This window comes from Chelmon rostratus, chromosome 5 (genome assembly GCF_017976325.1).
Source record: "Chelmon rostratus isolate fCheRos1 chromosome 5, fCheRos1.pri, whole genome shotgun sequence".
NCBI classification, from domain to species: domain Eukaryota; kingdom Metazoa; phylum Chordata; class Actinopteri; order Chaetodontiformes; family Chaetodontidae; genus Chelmon; species Chelmon rostratus.
The window spans coordinates 27,563,128-27,580,870 of NC_055662.1; the positions used below are offsets into that span (position 1 = coordinate 27,563,128).

A 17,743-nucleotide genomic window follows, 5' to 3' on the forward strand; every position below is an offset into this window, starting at 1 on the left:
CAGGTGTTGTTAGCGAGGGAATACCTGTGCTATGATGCCCTCCTTGCCAGGCTGTCTGAGCTCCTCCCTGGGAATGAGGTGGATGGAGCGCCCGGCCTCCTTCACCGTGGGCACCATGCCCTCTCTGCCCTTCATGGGGTCAGAAAGTGAACCGGGCCCGCGTGGCGGGGAGCCCTCCCTCTTCATCTGCTTAGCCTCCCTCCTCAGGTAGCCATCCTGAGGGTCCAGGTGACGAGGTATACCTGAAATCACAAAGACGGGTCAATCTTGTTTGACTTCCACCAGATTACACAGAGTCATCTAGAGAGCAGAGACATTTACATTCAGTTCAAAGATTTAATCTGCGGAAACATCTTTAAGACTTTTCTCAGTGCGACTGTGTCACTCTGATCTGCAGCGTTTACAACCACCAGCACTTCACCGCCCCTGTCAGCCTGTCTCCCAGCAGATGAGAATGGGTTTATAATGAATACATCTTGGAAAAGAACATAAAATCACATCATCCTACCTTGAGAGATGGAACCACGGATGTGATGAGCATCCTTGTAGGGCGTGTGATGTGGACTGTCCCGATCATGAGGCATGGCTCGGCCAATCAGACCTGAGGTAGAGGCAGAGGGGGAGCGAAGAATGATTTAATCAATAATGAGAGCTGAATGTGATTAAAGAAGGGTCAAACAGGATTATATCCAGCAGTCCCTTGTGACAGTGAGACAGGGTTAAGTGGGGTCGCCTCTTACCTTCACAGTTGGCGGCAGACAGTGAATCCCTCATAGGCAGCCCTCTAGAGATGCCTCCCTCCATAACGTCATAAGGACGCTTCAGGCCTAGAATGTCCCCGGGCTGCCCGGGGCCTCGGCCCTCATCTTTAGGGGTCTGAGAAGTCGAGCCTACGAATGACAGAAGACACAGGAAAGATGTTACTGTACTTTAGTAAAAGTTACCCCTTTGTTTAAGAACAGTCCAGGAGATCTAATGACTTACTTAAATGACTCCATGTGCTTTACAGAACTTGCAAGTTTAACTCAATGGAAATTTTTGCATTTGTTGGGTTTGTGCCAGAGTTTAGTCAGAATGAAAGTAAAGAGCTGATGAACTCACGGTCATATGTGAGAATGTGCCCGCTGATGCCCTCGTAGACCACGTGGCCTTTAGAAAGCGCCTCGTCCCGCTCCCTCTCGGCTCGGCTGGCGCTGTCCTCTGTGATCAGACGGGTTATGGTTCCCTTATACAGCACATCAGCCGGCGTCCCCTGTGTTGAAGAGAGGGGGCATGAGACCTGCGCTTTATCATCTCACTGTGCGGCAGCAGATGATCTTCAGGAAAGGTCTGGTCATGACTTTTATATGACAGATTGTAGCAATGATGGACAAGAGTCTGCCTCAAAAAAGCCTTCCAAAAAAAATAAAAATAAAATAAAATAAAATCTCACTTCTCAGGCAGCACCAGACGATGCAGCACTCCCAACCGGTTCCTCCTTGCTAGCTAACCACACAGGCTAACGGCTACCAATAGCAATGCCCACGCACAAGTTCAGGTAATTACACTGTTGGATGAATATTGTGAAATTCACACCTCTAAAATGTGAAGTCACTTCTGCTAAAAAGCCTAAAAAGCCTTTAAATAGCCAACAGTGTGCATTATGATCCATTAAGATTCTAATAAAACTAGTTTAGAAATCAGCTTGAATCCCTGATTACAAAAAACATTGGGACACTGTGTAAAACACAAATAAAACAGAACGTGATAACTGCATAATCCTTTCCGACATATTCTGACTCCATCAGCTTCATTGGTTTTTGTAAATATCTGCTTATTCTGAATCTGATGCAGCAACACGTTTCAAACACGTTGTGGCAGGAGAGACTAAAGACTGGGAAAGATGTGGAACGCTTCAAAAACACCTGTTTGGATCATTCCACAGGTTAACGGGTTGATCGGTAACAGGTGAGAGTATCATGATTGAAAGGCTCAGTGGTTCACGGCGAGGATGGAGCGACTTTGTCTCACCACTTTGTGAACACATGATTGGATAAAGAGATTAATACCTGGACTCAGGAACACTGCAGAAAACTGATGTCAGGAAACACAGTTTGATTTGAAATGACTGATTCTGGTTTTATTTATGTTTTACGCAGCGTCCAGACCTTTGGTTGCAGAAAGGTCGTTAACGAGTCAGACTGCAGGTCAAAAACAATCCTGATTGGATTATGGTACAGATAGTGTGAGTGACTGTGAATAGTCCCTGTTTCTCTTTTCAGGATTGTTGAATTGGATGTAATTGGAGCAGCAGCTGTTGACTTGATTGTAATGCTCACATACAGAATGTGTATTCTGTCTCTTGAATTGTTTGCGCCCCAGAGAGTGTTTGTTACAATGGTGACAGATGACGAGCATCCAAATAAATTAAAAACAATCACCAAGTGTTGTTGTGGAGGTGCAACAACACTTGATGACAACAGGCAGCTTTGTTAGAGCCTTGAGTCACATCACTCGTACACAGAGTGTGAGTAATATTCCTGCACTGCTTGAGAGTGGGGGTGGACGTTTGAGGGGGAGACACAGTTGTGCCTCAGATCACATTTCTTGCGTGTTGATTGCAGCTTTTCCAGGAAGACATTGCTAAAGGTTGGGGGCCGGACTAGCAGGGCTGTGTGTGTGTGTGTGTGAGTGGGGTTATATTTACTCATTCATCACACATTCACACATCCATCAATCCATCTAGCTGCAAGACAAAAACAAAACAAACAAAGCAGCTGCCCCAACATAACAGCACTGATTATTCTTTATGGCTTTCACCTTTTTCTTACTCATCTATTATGGTGGATAACTTCCCCCTCAGTACTTGTTTTCTCTCGCATCCCAGTTGGATGTGATATTACAGTGGGCATATCAATGACTGGGCCAGAGCCTAGAGTAAACAGATAAATAAAAGACGGAACAGACGCGGTACAGTGTGTACCTGTTGCCAGGGCGACAGGGCCACTCAGAGCTGTGGTTATGTCACAGCAGCAGGGAAATCTAGCAGCCGCAGCACTTGGCTTGCCTCATGACGTCTCAGCAGCTCTGCAGCTCTCTCTTTCACCATGAAACCCTGCTAACACGAAGGCGGCTAGTTTGACAGCAGTGGCTTTAAACGATACGGGCGGGGGCCAAATGACAGCCTCAGTGTGGGCAGAGATGGTGTTAACCATCAGAAAAAGTGGGCGAGTGTGGGTCGTTGTGTAATGGCCATAAAATCTGCTACGATCAGGAACCTGCACGCAGTTTAACACTATGTCAATTTTAGTTCAGCATTTATAGCCATCTGTCTCTGGACAAAGCAAATTACATTAACCTGAGTGCGCTGCTCCTGCAGTGATCTGAGGGGCAACACTGGGCCACATATCGTCTTATTTCTAATAACAAGTCTCTCCTAAACCAGAATAACGGCTCATTCCCTGCACATCATTTCAATACCGACTTATTTAAATGAATTTCAGAGGTGATTCAGAGGTTCTCCAAATAAAGGGGAAGAGCAGTGTGAGCCAGTTGTCTGTTGTAATGCGCTACTCAAATTTGAACACTGTCAGCAGAATATTCATAACGCACTTACATCAGGATTGCCGCACCCAGCATGGCGATAAACAAAGTGCACAAATTCTGCCCCCGTCAGAGTAAAAACACAGCAGTGTGGCATTATCTGTGGACTGCACCAGTTCCATCATCAACAACTACTTTAGATTCTGCATTAAAACGTTGAGATATCAAGTTATTTAGCTCTCAATATGAGAAAATTTGATTAAATTCACTAATTTCATTGTGGGTCTACTTCAGCTCAACTGTGCTCTGTGCAGCTTTGTTACACATGTCTGTTGCTGAGGAGAAGACTTGACTGGGGCATCGATAACTCCTGCATAGCAGCCTCAAGAAGGACCAACACTCACAGCACCTCTGTGGTCTGAGCTCACCTGAGTAATGGAGCCCCCTCGGTAGGAGATTGAGGAATCTGGATGCATTCTGGTCCCTGGGATGCCCTTAGTGATACTTCCCCCCTGAACAGCTGGAATAGAAGCTGTAAAGATAGCCAGAAAAAGCAGCATTAGCAGTGAGAGTGGAGTATATGAGATAATATATAAACAACCTCTTCAAAGTCAAGGTTTGCAAAAGTTCTTCAAGGACGACGAAAAGCTTGTGAGAACAGAACAGCTGCAGCCAAAGCAAATGTTTCAGGTTGTTTGGATCACTGTTTGCTCTCTGTAAATGTATTTACAGTCTTATTTATAATTGTAATTTCAGTCTAAACGCTGTATCTACTGATGTGAGGGTGGAAGCATGGCGTGTTGAGGCACCACTGGCAGTAATTACAGCTTTGAATCTTCTTGAGTTTGCGTCGAGCAGCTTTGCACACATGGATGTGGACAGTTTTTCCCATTTCCCACATCCTCTCAAGCTGTCAGATTAGATGAGCTTCAGTGAACTCAACTCCCCACCGATTCTCAGTTGAGATTTAAGTCTAGCCTCGGCCACTCAACTACATTCAGAGATGTGTCCTGAAGTCCTCCTGTGTGGTCCGTGCTGTGGGCCTCAGGTCACTGTCATGCTGCTGAGGGGGTAAATCTTTTCAGCGTGACAGTGCTGAACAACAACATGTGGAAAAATCCATGATTTGACTTTGTTATTCAAGTGTGTGTGGCACCTTGATTGATGGCAAAAATGAAGTGGGTTTGAAATAATTATGTGACGCAACACGACTTGGAAAAAGCAGGAAATCATTCTTCACCCGCTACACAGGGGACAAGGAAAAAATACAGATGCAAAGCACCAATAGCAGTTTACTGTACATGGAAATTAAAAGGAGGAAAGGGGAGCCACTCACCACGCCCAGCAGCGCTATCGTGAGGCGTCCCCTGGCTCGACAGGTTGTCAGCTTGAGAGGACGAGCTGCGAGGGGACAGCTGCTCCTGTTTGACCACAGGGAAAGGACCTGCTGTGCAGACAGTAAGAGGTGAACAGAGAGACAGCGATGAGAGACACACGTCTGTGATACAGCAGATGATCAGATGTTGTGATGGGCAAAGTAGAAGTGGAGAAAACTGGAGCCGGTCCCTGCAGACAAGTTTACTCACCCGCTTTCCTCTGATCCATCCAAGACATCCCCATCTGTGTGGGGGGCATCTTCCCGTGGTCCAACACATGAGCTGGGCTGTGTAACTGCACTGGGGTGCCCTGAAGAAACGAGTCATGATGTTGACGTACAATCGCTGCTCGTGTGTAAAAAGCTTTTTTTTAGCTTTAATGTTTTTTATCCATATCTTAACTCAGTCTTTTTGTGCGGGCTGCTATACCTGCGTGATGGAGCCTCCTGGCTTGGTGGAGGAAATGAGTGGCGGGGGCTCTGTGAGGGGCCTCACCGCTGCCATTCGACCACTGTCCGGTGGCAGACTAGTGAGCGAGGGGTGGCCTGCTTGCTGGAACGCTGGAGGGCAGGAGAGATAATGAGATTGAGATTTGACTGTTTGATTTTTGGCAGATGGTTTCCAGACGCATTTCAGCATCAACAAGTAGAGATTTTGTTCCTGTAATCAAATGCATATTACAGCTGAGGCTCGTTAGGATATAAAGATAGGGCAGAGCAGAGAAGAGGACTCACAGTTGAAGTGGAGCAGGTGCTGGTCGTGAGATATCTTGGCCATGTCTCGCTGGGACATGGGGTAGGGGGAGAGAACTGGCCGACCTAAGTTGGAGGTCCTCAGGTCATCGGGGCCCATCGCCTGTTTCTTGGCTTCGCTATGCGGCGAGAACGCCCGCGACTTTTCTGCAACGACACGAACACGAACGGCGTCAAGAGCAAAGCCCAGCACTGATCCAAGAATCTGCCTTCAGCCGCCGCTCACATTGTCATCACTGTCGTCCACTAGCACACAGAACCCCTGACGCCACAACAAGCCACGGCTAATATTTATTTTAAAGTACACACAGTAAAATCCTGCAGAGGAGAGGATGGCCTGCATTGTGTTTAAGGTGTCATTAAAACAGGGAATGGTGTGGTAAGGGGTGAACCTACTTAATCCCTGCAGGAGGGTCTGTAACCACCTCTCGCTGCTTTCCAGCTCTGAAGGGACACAAACACACCACAGATCATTGCATCCTCACACAAAAACATGCACCAGCTACACTTCTGTATTCGCCAACAGATAAATGCCAGCAAACAGCAGCTACCGTGCAGCTTGTGAACACAGTATGTCTACACCTGCCTCTGTGTCAGGCGCTGCACAGAGAGCTTTTTAAGCCTTTTTCTTTTCTAAAAATTCATGAAAAAGTGAGAAAGCGGTTGCGTCCTTTACAGTTCTCAGCTGCTGTGCCCAGTTGGTTATAAAAGACCTGTCTTTGTCTGGACTGTTGCTACAAGTCTTACACTGTGCTCTCAGAGATTCACATTCCACAAGCTCACAGTAAGTGCAGTGAACTAGACTATATTCCCTTCTGGGTCAATAGCAATACCGGATCATTTATCAGTTCCCTCTCCACGAGTGTCCCAGAAACACTTGAATACCCTAAGCACTAGAGAACACAGACTCAAGGTTAGAGCATGTAGCAAGGACCAACTAAGTAAAACTGGATCAAATGCGACTAAAACTGCATAATGTGCAGCACTTTCATTAACCTCCATTTTCATTTCATTATTCCTCATTTGCAGTGCTAACCTGAATCCACATATCCTACACATTTAAATACACAATAAACATACAAACACCCTGCAGGACACTAGAAAATGATGGCAAAGGAAAAAGACACACATGGAGATGAATATGAAGCAAAGTTACTACAGGTGAAGTATTGATGTGACTGGTGACTTCACAGATCAGCTGCTTGACTCGATATGCAACATAAGGTAGATTTCTGTCATGATGGAGGTGCGCGTACCATCCTTGTCGCTGGTGGAGGGGCTGCGTGGGCGAACACGAGGGCTGCTGCTATGAAGAGCCTCCCTGTCTCTCTCTGCCTGCGGGTTGTAAGGCTGCTGTTTGCCCGGCTGGCCTGAAAGCTGCTGCTGCTGTTGCTGTTGCTGTTTGACCTCTTGAGAGGACTCCCCGTGAGCCATGGTGATCTGCTGCTGGTACAGTGCCAGGGCGTGGGGGGGCAGCACTGCCTTGCCACCCCCACTCCGCTGACTGCCCTGCATGGAGGCTTCTGGCATCTAGACACAGGATGAGAGGGAAAAGAAAAAGGTTATAATCATCGCACACATAACACAAGCCCACTCCTACCGGGTGTGTGACATATGGTTAGCCACATACAGTATCTGATAAACATGATAGCAAATAAGCATCTCTTATTTCTTGGTAAGCTAAAGTTTCCCTAATGCCTAGGATCTAATTTCTTCTCCACAAAGCAATCTACCCCATCACCCTCCATCTGGCCAGCTTATCTTATACAAATATGACTTAACAATTTCACCTGCTATACTGTTATCTCTGTAAGCAAAGAGACGGGTAGCATTGATACCACTGCAATGGAAGACAGTGTGTGTGTGTGTGTGTGTGTGTGTGTGTGTGTGTGTGTGCGTGTGTGTGTGTGTGTGCGTGTGCGTGTGTGTGCAAGCTGGGCAAATCAGTTTTCTGTTGCAAAACACTACCTGGGTAAAAGACGCTTTTCAAGGTGTTCTTCAACATGAAACATACACACAATGAGACCCATCTGGTTTAACTGGTAACTCACAATAGGTGGTATAGCAGCAGCCCTCTGTTTGAGCTGTTTCAGGTCCATGGGCTTCTGCAGGGGGGAGGATATGACCCCATCGTGAGTGTAGTTCAGTAGGCTTGGCCGAGGAGAGGTCATTCTGCAGGCACACGAACACAGACAGGAATAAGTTAGTGCCTTCTCTCATCGGCTTTGCCCGAGCGCTGCGTTATTTCATCTGGCGCAAATCTTAAAAAATCTCAACAAAAAGAAAGACCTTAAGGAGTGTTTCCAACCCACGTGCCTGCCTACACACTCCACAAAGCCGACACAAACACGAATCCGCACTCCCTAAACAAAGTGTTTGTGATGGGGAGCAGCAGGAATGCATGGGATCTGTGCGTGTGTGTGTGACTGTGGAGATGAAAAGTTAAAATCCATATCTACGTCTCGCACATCTGTCGAAAGCACACTCTGAATCACAGACAGACACACACTTTGATGCACAACGACACACAGACACACACACACACTCTCCCTTTGTTTGCTTTGGCAGAGAGGGCAGCGTTTCCCTTGGCTCTGCCAGTACATGTAGTCTGCTGTCATGGAAAAAATTGAACAAATACCGTGCAAACACGACTAATCACTCCTCCCACGCACTTTGACACCCATTTCTCGTGGCCTCATTCACAGACATATACTATGCATTATATATATATACATATATAAATACATATGCTATATATAATATTATATATGTGCACACACACAGTAAATATATATTCTCATTCATACAAAGTACAAATAAAACCTCTGGTTGACAGAAAAGAGCAGCCTGTGGTGTACACATAAGTGGCTTGCCAAATATGGCTTCGCTGCTGTACAGTGTAGCTAGGCAACGAATAACACTTCAAAACCCTCGCTGCTGTATTTTTTTGATGTCTGCTGTGGTAGACCAGAGAAGTAGGACACCTAGTAAACCACAGCTCAAACACCAGAGGCCCTCTGACACCGATAATCTCATGCAGGCCCAATGATGTCATCAACAAAACAAAACATGGCGGATGTAGTAAAACATTTTTTTTAATCTAAATTAATTTAGGAAGAACAACTAATTTCTACTTTCACTCTTGCTAAGAGTTCTTACCTGCTCTTATCTGTGTTGTCTGTCTCCTCCACTTCGTCAGCACTGCAGGTGGCACTAGAGTCGCTGTCCCCATGGGAGCCGGTTTTGGCCCCGTGGTCCTTCTTGGAGCTCTTGGTGGAGCTTTTGACTTCCTCCATCTCTGCTGTAGGAGGTTTTTTATCTGTGGCATCGCTGGGTGCTGTCGGCTGCAGCTGCTCCTTGCTGGGCTCCCCTGTCTCAGTCTTTATCTCCTGCTTGATGGCAGAGTCTGCATCTTCCTTGACGGGAGGTTTCTCGTCCCCTGCCTGGCCCACGTCGGACCCGGACGCCTCCTTGTCCCCGCTGTTGGAGCTGGCCTTTGACCTGCTTGAGCCTTCCTCCTTAGCCTTGCTATCCTCTGATGAATGTGGCGAGGGCAGGCTCTCCGTGTCAGAGCTGTTGTTGGCTCCACCTGGCAGGACAAAAGGAAAACACAGATCAAAAGACAAGACTGGGCTTCTACTGCAAATCATGTTTCTCCTTGTCCTTTTTCTCCGTCTCTTTCTGCTAAACCAGATTCTTTACAGTGCCAGTCTTCTGCCTAATCAGGTTTCACTGTACAATAAGGAGGAACACAAAACCAATTGGGATGATGGACAAAATCCCCCGGGGCCTCTGCACTCGATGGTGGAAGTACAGTCCACACAGTACGCTTCTATCAACAAACTACAGCAGGACTTTCAGCACACTTTAATGTTTCTCATGTCAGAACATAATTCTTCAAACTAACGGGGAGCTGCTCAGAGTTTCATGACACTATTACATCATATACACTCAGCAGCCACCTTATTAGCTTCACATGTACAATCTGATGCAATCATACACAACAGCTCAGCTGCTGTTTCTACCTTTACTGAGATAATGATGTTCAGTTTAGAGGTATTAATTCAACTTCATGTGTTTTAATGAGGTTGTGCTTTGCAGTGGTGTTGAACTTGCTCCTTTACACATTTACCAAAATAACAAAAACTGGCCATCTTCAGCTTTGTAAAGATAGAATTTGTGGCAGATGTGTACTGCCTTAAATTGCAAAAGCGTAAAGTTTGGAATCACCAGTTGCGTTCATGTATTTCTTCTTTACTTCAATAAAGGCTAATGACAAAAATTAAATAATTAAATGACGACAGTTTCCGTTTAACCGATGTCCCTGCAGCGCTGCATGGCAGGGGAGAAGTGCTGTAACCATTCTGCTTTGCTTTACACGTTCAACAAAAAACTGATCCACAGCAACAAGCAGGATTTAATAATTTACATCATCGAATGCTGAAATATTTCAAAACCCCTTTACAACTGCAAAAACACTATAAAAACACTGCACGCTGTAATAAAACAGCCTCCTATTTCATTCCGCTCAAAAAGGTGAACTCCTCAATTGATAAACGCAGGTGACATAGATGGTAATTATCATTTGACTGGTGTACCTTCTCCATCTTCAGGGGCCTCCTCTTCATTGCCGCTGGCTCCTGAACCCTCCATTTCCTCCTCCTCCGCTGCATACGGGGCACTGGTCTCCTCATTCTGAACAGTTTTGCCCCTACGACGGGCCTTTCGCTCCTTCTCCTGGGTCGAAACAGACACACACTAAATAAAAACAGCCCAGGGAAAACGAGACACCGTGTTATAGCAGCTTGGTCACGCACACACAGCACGGATGCCTTAATCAGCATCACGTGGAGCAAATACGGCTCCCAAACTTTCCCAGTCTTTACCGATTTCATTTTATGCTGCTGCAGAATCTCATCCAGTTTCTGCCTCTTCTTGTAGTTGAAGTAGAAGTTCTTGCACTGTGACACAGTTTTTGATCCCACCATCTTGGCGATGGCGGACCAATTCCTACCATACTGGAGAAGGCCTGGAATGAACAGACAGACAGGCAGAGGGATTAGAACTGGAGGGGAACTAAGACGGGCCGACATGTGGCCTTGCATGACATCAAATGATATTCTTTATGCAGCTGTTTAAAAAAAAAAAGATGTACACTGTGCAAAGTGCAGGTGTTGTAAAGATTGTACATTTAACGGTTATTTTGGTTTATAAACTATGAACAATATCTTCAACCACAATCTCCATTAGTGCACAAAATGGAAGTCTCTCAATTGTAAATCAATAGCTATAAACATCTGTCTCTCTATACAGCTGCCAAAACTGTAGCACAGCCTGGGAGTTTAGTTCACAATGCAACATAGACACAGTCCCACTCTCCCTGCAGCAGCATGGCCCGATGCCATACGCTTCCTAAGCAGAGACAGAGAGGGAGATACAGAGAGAGGAGTGGTGGCCGAACCGTCCGTCACACCAATGACATCACTAACTGTCTCCACTGGGGTCACTCTGTGTCATATCCTCACTGACTTTGATGTGACCCATTTCCAAGAAAGCCTGGTCCTTTACCCAGTCAACCACATGATTGTGCCTTACACAAGAGTCTACAGGCACCCGCTGCGCCAGAGCTGTGATGGATCAACCTGCCATGACACACATACACACACGCATGCACGCACACACACAGCTATGTGCGCTAAAAGAAGAGATGTAGTGAGCAGTCAGTCGGTAAGTGGAAGTGAGTGAGGAAGACAGCGTAGAATTCGCTCCAGTGTCCCCCCACCCTCCAGAGTCTGCTGTTAGCTAAAGGCAGCTCATTAACAGTGTGTGTTGTAAGAGGCTTAGCTTACACCACCCACTTGTTTCCTGTGCCAGCCTGACAGGTCCTGGCAACAGGACAGTCTCTCAAAGGGTTGCGGGGGGGGTTGGTGTTATTAACAGGCAGAGAGCCAACACCTCCTGGGATAACCTTGGACATGGGTTCAGAGGTCTCTGCATCTCATCACTTAATGGAGGCAGTAGGACAACAAGCAGAAGTCCGAGCCAAAGGAGAGGAAAGGACAGCTGTTTACAGCCCCGTCAATTCAACGCTCATATTAATCAGAAACACTGACTGATAACAGCAATAAAACATGACGTATTAGAAGTTAACAAGTGCAATTTCTAGGATTTTATTCTCAAGATTCTTAGTTATTTATGTGTGCTGAGACACTCATAATCACGATATGAAGATGCATATAAACACGTCCCTGTAAATATGATAAAGTGTCCAGAAAACGGCAACGCTTCCTAAGTTCAAGTGATCCTCTGCAAAGCCATATCTATCATATTTATCTCTGCACAGACACGAATAAAACACGGAGCAAATGCTATTAAAAAAAAAAAAGAAAAAAGTTTGCCAAAATAGTTAGGCAGGCTCTGCATCATTCAGCAGCTGTGAGCACACGAATAATACTCACTGTCATGCTGAGAATTTATTAATGCCGGTATAAAAAGAACCACCATAACAAGCAAAGGTGATCTCCAAGTCTGAGCTGCTGGCGTCTAAAAGCTGCTGCGCACCTACAACCTGTCAAGTGTTAAAGTGGAAGAGGTTTTTCAGCTGAAATATTCATCGCTGCCACTAAAGGCATCGCTAGAAAAGCATCTCTACGGAAGGGAAGACCGGTCGGCCTGGCTCGCTCCAAGAGGACTGAGACACGTGACCGACACCTATTAACCTTTTACAGCCGGCTCACAAGAGTTGAGGAGGGGGCAGCCTGCGCTACCGGTCAGACGCCCTCCAACCTGCCAGAGAACACACAAATAGTGGCAAAATATCACACACATTCAAAGAAGTAAGACAAACGCTGCACCCACTGAACCTAAAGCAAAAGCAAAGCAATTCATTTCCTGAAAGTCAAAGGTCACTTTAGCTAGCGACAGCCACTTTATTCCACCATATGCAAGCACGCCAAGCACAGTCCCAGGCAGCTCTGGCTGACTCAGGGCCTTAGTTGCTGGAGCAACACGCATGGAACGAACTTCCAATCAGCAGCAGCAATACTGAAGCAGGTGGTAGTCTCACACCCAATCAGGACACTGTATTCCCATTAGCTCCTCCCAGAGAAAGTCCAATCAACACCTGGTGCAGCCAGAAAGTGGTTGTTCCCGTCTGTCACATGCCTGTCACTCCAGCCGTCGTCTCGTGGCCCTGCAGTGGATAACAATATCAGACGGTCTGATCTCTGGAGGGCCAGCCGGGAAGCTCTTCAGGGCTGGGCCTTCCGATCCAGAGCAGAGGAGATGAAAACAGCTCAGTCTCGGTGCTCTTCCTGCCAGCTGGCTTGATACTTGAGCCGGTGTCAGGTTGACATGCTCCAAAACAGCACATGCTCCTGGCCTCTCCCCTCCTGTTCCCTCACCCTGTCCTCCCTGTGCTCCGCAAAGTGCTGGTCTGTTCTTCTCTGCCGTGTCTCTCCCCAATGGCGGTCGTCTGGGAAGACTTCCACAGGAAAGTGGGACTGTGGGGCGGTGCTATGTGCTCTGCCTCGCTCTCCCCTCATCTGATCTCTCCTCTATCTCTCTCTTTTTTTTTCCTTCCCTCCCTCCCTCTGTCGGTCCGTCCCTCCCCCTACCTCAGTCTGCCAGCAGGCACGGCGGCGTGCACGCACACACACACACACACACACACACACACTCACACAAACGCATGAGTGAGTACACACTCACTCGAACCCTCTCTCTCTCTCTCTCTCTCTCTGTCTCTCTTGTTAATACTCCAGCACACAGACGCAAACACACACTCAGGCAGTCCAAGAGTAAACAGAGAGAGAGAGAGAGAGACACAGAGAAAGAGGGAGAGAGAGAGAGAGAGGGAGAGAGAGAGAGAGAGCCACTGAGCCAGAGAGACAATGGAGAAAGGGAAAGGATACAGAAGTGGAGAGTAAGCAAAGAGAGAAGAAGAAGAGGAGGAGGAGGGACAGGAGGGGGAGACAGGGAGTTGATGTTGATACCATGAGAAAGCATAAAGGCTTTCACATTTTTCCTGACTGACCTGCTTTTCATCTTGAATGTGACCTCTCTCCAGTCTATAACAACACAGAGTGAGGGGAGAGACAAAGTGAGTGGGGGAAAGAGGCACTTGCCAAATCTTCCACAGCTCTTGCCAATCTGGGCCGTCGCCATCTCCCATCTGAGCGAGGCGGGCAGAGCGAGAGACGGAGATAGAGCAACGGTGGAGGAGAAAGGGAGAAAAAATAATATGGCTTTCTCTACCTGCTGCTCCTTTAAATGGGTTCTTTAGGCAAGCAGAGCAGGGGCCATTATCCAGCTGCCTGCCTGCCTGCCTGCACCCAAGCAAAGCCTGCCAGATTAGTGCACTTACATAAACGCCAGCCAAGAAGGGCACGCATGCAAACACACACAGCCTGGTGCGCCACAGACACAACCTTTGCTACACATATCTTACACACACACACAGAGGCAGGCAGAGCTGGTGGGTTTAAGAGAGAGGCTTTGCAAAGATTGGCTGTCCCTTGTTTGAGGTAGCAGTCTTTATGAGCAGCGAAGACGAGAGCGATCCATCTCAGAGTGTGGCCATGCCATCCTCGAAGGCAGCGCTGGCTGGCACCGCGATGCTGGAATGCCGATGTCCTGCCAGGAACTATAAATGCCATTATTCAGATCTGTTTAGCTAAAGGGGATCAACACATTAGCATCAGGACACCTAAGCCTCTTTAAAACATATACATGTCAAGCACCTGCAAGGGAGCGCACCTTGACAAGCTTATTGAATGCTGCGAGGAAATGGGGGGGGTGCGGTTATGATCTTGGAGTGCGAGTTCTTGGACGGGGAATCCCTTTTGGCAGGTGTGGGGGTGGTTGTTAGGACCGATGAAAAACGGCAAGAACGGCTCCTCCTCCTAGGCCCTGGGCACTGTAGCTGGGGCTCTGTGGTTGTGGTTACATAAGCCCTTCATAGAAGCCCTGCTCCCACCGAGCTGCCAGGCTAATCCTCTGGGATGGAGAGCCCCACTAATCCCACTGCAGGAGAATGGAACTGAAGACATTAACCAGGATTACTACACAGGACCGTGTTCAAGCCAGGCCAGCGCCAGTTATCGCAAAATAACCCCTTAACACACAAACCCACACAAACACACACACACGAACCCCAAACTGCAGGAGACACCACACACACACACACACACACACACACACACACACACACACACACACACACACACACACACACACACACACACACACACACACACACACACACACACACACACACACACACACAGATGCCGTAACTCCTCTAGACCAAATGTGGTTTCAATATCACATTCAAGCTGTTGATAGCTGCTTGCAAGAGGCACTTTATCTACTGTTGACTGCATGAGAGGACAGGTTAAATTAGTCAGAAGCAGAACTGAGAGTCACACAAAGCAAGATGACACATCATCTACAAATGGCCACAAACCAGCCGCCTTGCAGTGAAATTGCGTTGAGTCACGTACAGAAAACAGGATTTGACATTACAAAAACGGTGCTTAGCCACCAAAGACAAACGCTTTAAAAATCATCTATAAAAAGATGCATTTACATGCAGAGCTCTGGCAGACATTCATAAATATCAATGCTACTGCCTGCAGCGCTCATCGACAATACCAATAACAGATGAGAAGATCCAAAGAGTGATACACATTAGAAACCAGTGAGGGCGAGGGGCTCATTACATCAGTAACTGAGACTGACGGACTGCACGCAACAAACACTCAAGCACACTCACACGGGGAGGAAAATGGGCGCGATGTCAGTGACCTCTGTGAATCAGTCTTCTGGGTAATCTTCAGTCAGAGACAATAAACAGGCTGAGTTAATGACTGCTGCATTTGCAGGGGCTGGCTGATAAGAGGCAGACTTTACAGCCTGCTTGATAAAAAGACAGGCTGCCTTGACCCAGAGTGATGGCTCCAAAGAGCAACAGGGCCGGTCCAGGCACACTGACACATACATGCATAGACACAACCGCGCAGCACGTGGCGGCCGCTGCCTCACTAACAGGAAGTCACAGCCACATCACTTGTCTGTGCTTTCACAAAAAAAACGGCGCGTGAGCAGCTACAAGCGCTCTTTCCTTTGGCGCCTCTATCATAACGCACAGCAACGGCGACGAAGTTACACTTCTTATGGAGAGGAAAGGTTTACTCCGTATTACCTTTTTTGGCGGTTTCCATCTCTTCTTCAGTCCAGCGAGAGCTCTCATTCATCTCCAGATTGGCTGTTAAAAAAAAAAAAAAAAGAGAACCACCAAGTCAGAGAGGGCGGGAGGAGGAGGAGGAGGGGTGGGCAGTTGTCACAGAGTCAGTTAGGGAGTGACTGACAAGAGGAAAGGAAGGAGAGAGAGAAATTAGAGAAGAAAAAAGAATAAGAGGGTGGGGGGCAGGGTAGCTGGTGCTGCTTGCCAGTGAGGCACTGCAGCGTGGGTCACTGGGGACTGTTTGTTTTAGATGGAGGAAGCAGGAAATCCAAGGAGAGAAGTCAGTTAATGATTATAGACATAACAACTGGCTTCTTTCCCTGCACAGGCCATAAGCCAGGCCGACCCTGCCTGGCAGACCGCGGAGCAGGAGCTCGTGTGTCCTCTATATGGACCTGTGAAGGGCACGGCGGGCCAGCTAGCACTGCTGCCAGCAGGGGAACAAACAGCGGCAGAGGGGGGCTGCTGATGAGAGCCCCTACGGCCCGAGTCACCTGGGGATTCCCTGTAACCAAACCTGTGCTGCAGGAGCGACTGCAGCATATACACACAACTGCTGAAACATCAAAAATCCCTGATAGCCTGCAGCAAGAGTGTTAGCGTGTGCACGGCTGACTTACCATCTGCGAGGAGACAAAGAGCTGAGCGGTGGGACACTGCTGACACGCCGACTATTTCGTCCTTAAATGATACTTTTGTCTTTTGCAAACAGATGGGATTTAAACTACAAGTCTCATGCAGTCACAACTTCTCACCGTTTTCATTTCTTATCATGAAATTTATGCGTGTCACAAAAATAGTGAGTGCCCGACTGAACGAGAAGAAGTGACAGAGGACAAAAGGAACAACAGTGCACTCTTGTGGTGTGGGACAGGAGGCCAAAACTAGACCAAAGGTGACAAAGTCCAGCATGATGGCAGTGAAAGACTGATCTTTGTTTAACTGCTCCTGACAGGTCCACATTATTTTATCCTCCATCATTGGTCTTAGCTTATTGTCCTAATGTTTTCATTAGAAGTTTCCTTATGATGAATGTGAAATAAAATTTAATGTCATTTCTGCGTGTTTATCAGGAATATTACTGAGGTTTAATCATTTACAGTACTGCAATGTGTCTGCAGGCTATAGACGCCATATTTATTCTGATGTTAAAATAAAACCACACAAAGGAGCAAATAAATAAGTCAGTGTTAATTTTGTGCGGTGCAGACTGACCGAGCTCATTGTTGAGTGGTGGCGTGGTGGTCTCCTCCACTTCGCTGGTCATAGAGCGGGTGATGCGGCCCTTGCGGCGTCCCTGGCTGTTGGCTGTGCGTCGACCCTTGAAAGCCACAGTGGGCTCTTTGTCCTCTGCATCTTCTCCAGAGGTGTCATCCCTGCATTTGGGAAATGTCAGCACAGTTAGCGAGAGACACTCAGGGAGTTTGAAGGTGTACTTTTTAATGTCGATGCCAGGATTTTAACTTCAAGTACAACAACTCCTGACTCTTCTTTCAATGCCACAGCAAAAACAAGAAAAAGTCCCAAACAGGATCATTTTTGTCTTTGTTTTCCTAACAACCAGCACACAGTGCTGACTGTACTGGTTGAGGACCAGTCGATCTTCTTCCCTGTTGTTTCATCTGTTTAACCTTGTAGATCTGTTATTTTATAACTTCACTACTTTCTGTACTATGAAATGAATCATTGACATCACGTCATGTTAATACTTTTGACAGCCTTAGTACATATGATGGGTCTCTGGTGCTCAACTGTTGTGTATCAACGTAAATGTACACACAATCAAATCAAACCAGAAAACTGACACGTTGATCATTCTTTCATTTCAAACCAAATGTGCTGAATAG

At 47.1% G+C, this 17,743-nt stretch overlaps 1 protein-coding gene across 9 annotated transcripts in view; it reads right to left on the reverse strand.

The window, feature by feature from the left end:
• The window catches only part of ncor2 (nuclear receptor corepressor 2), an 83,933-nt gene that overhangs the window by 13,277 nt on the left and 52,913 nt on the right, over positions 1 to 17,743 (reverse strand). For 4 of the 9 annotated variants that reach the window (XM_041936332.1, XM_041936327.1, XM_041936331.1 and 1 more), the window contains exons 16-32: positions 17,112 to 17,272; positions 15,855 to 15,917; positions 10,537 to 10,679; positions 10,249 to 10,408; positions 8,810 to 9,239; positions 7,702 to 7,822; positions 6,907 to 7,180; positions 6,047 to 6,094; positions 5,633 to 5,797; positions 5,328 to 5,458; positions 5,109 to 5,208; positions 4,859 to 4,969; positions 3,951 to 4,054; positions 1,102 to 1,252; positions 741 to 890; positions 509 to 601; positions 25 to 242 (exon numbers count right to left, since the gene is read on the reverse strand). In XM_041936332.1, the coding sequence (XP_041792266.1) occupies positions 25 to 242; positions 509 to 601; positions 741 to 890; positions 1,102 to 1,252; positions 3,951 to 4,054; positions 4,859 to 4,969; positions 5,109 to 5,208; positions 5,328 to 5,458; positions 5,633 to 5,797; positions 6,047 to 6,094; positions 6,907 to 7,180; positions 7,702 to 7,822; positions 8,810 to 9,239; positions 10,249 to 10,408; positions 10,537 to 10,679; positions 15,855 to 15,917; positions 17,112 to 17,272 (2,623 nt within the window). The remainder of the gene's footprint in view (positions 1 to 24; positions 243 to 508; positions 602 to 740; positions 891 to 1,101; positions 1,253 to 3,950; positions 4,055 to 4,858; positions 4,970 to 5,108; positions 5,209 to 5,327; positions 5,459 to 5,632; positions 5,798 to 6,046; positions 6,095 to 6,906; positions 7,181 to 7,701; positions 7,823 to 8,809; positions 9,240 to 10,248; positions 10,409 to 10,536; positions 10,680 to 15,854; positions 15,918 to 17,111; positions 17,273 to 17,743) is intronic. The other 5 variants (XM_041936329.1, XM_041936333.1, XM_041936328.1 and 2 more) reach the window with 5 other exon arrangements.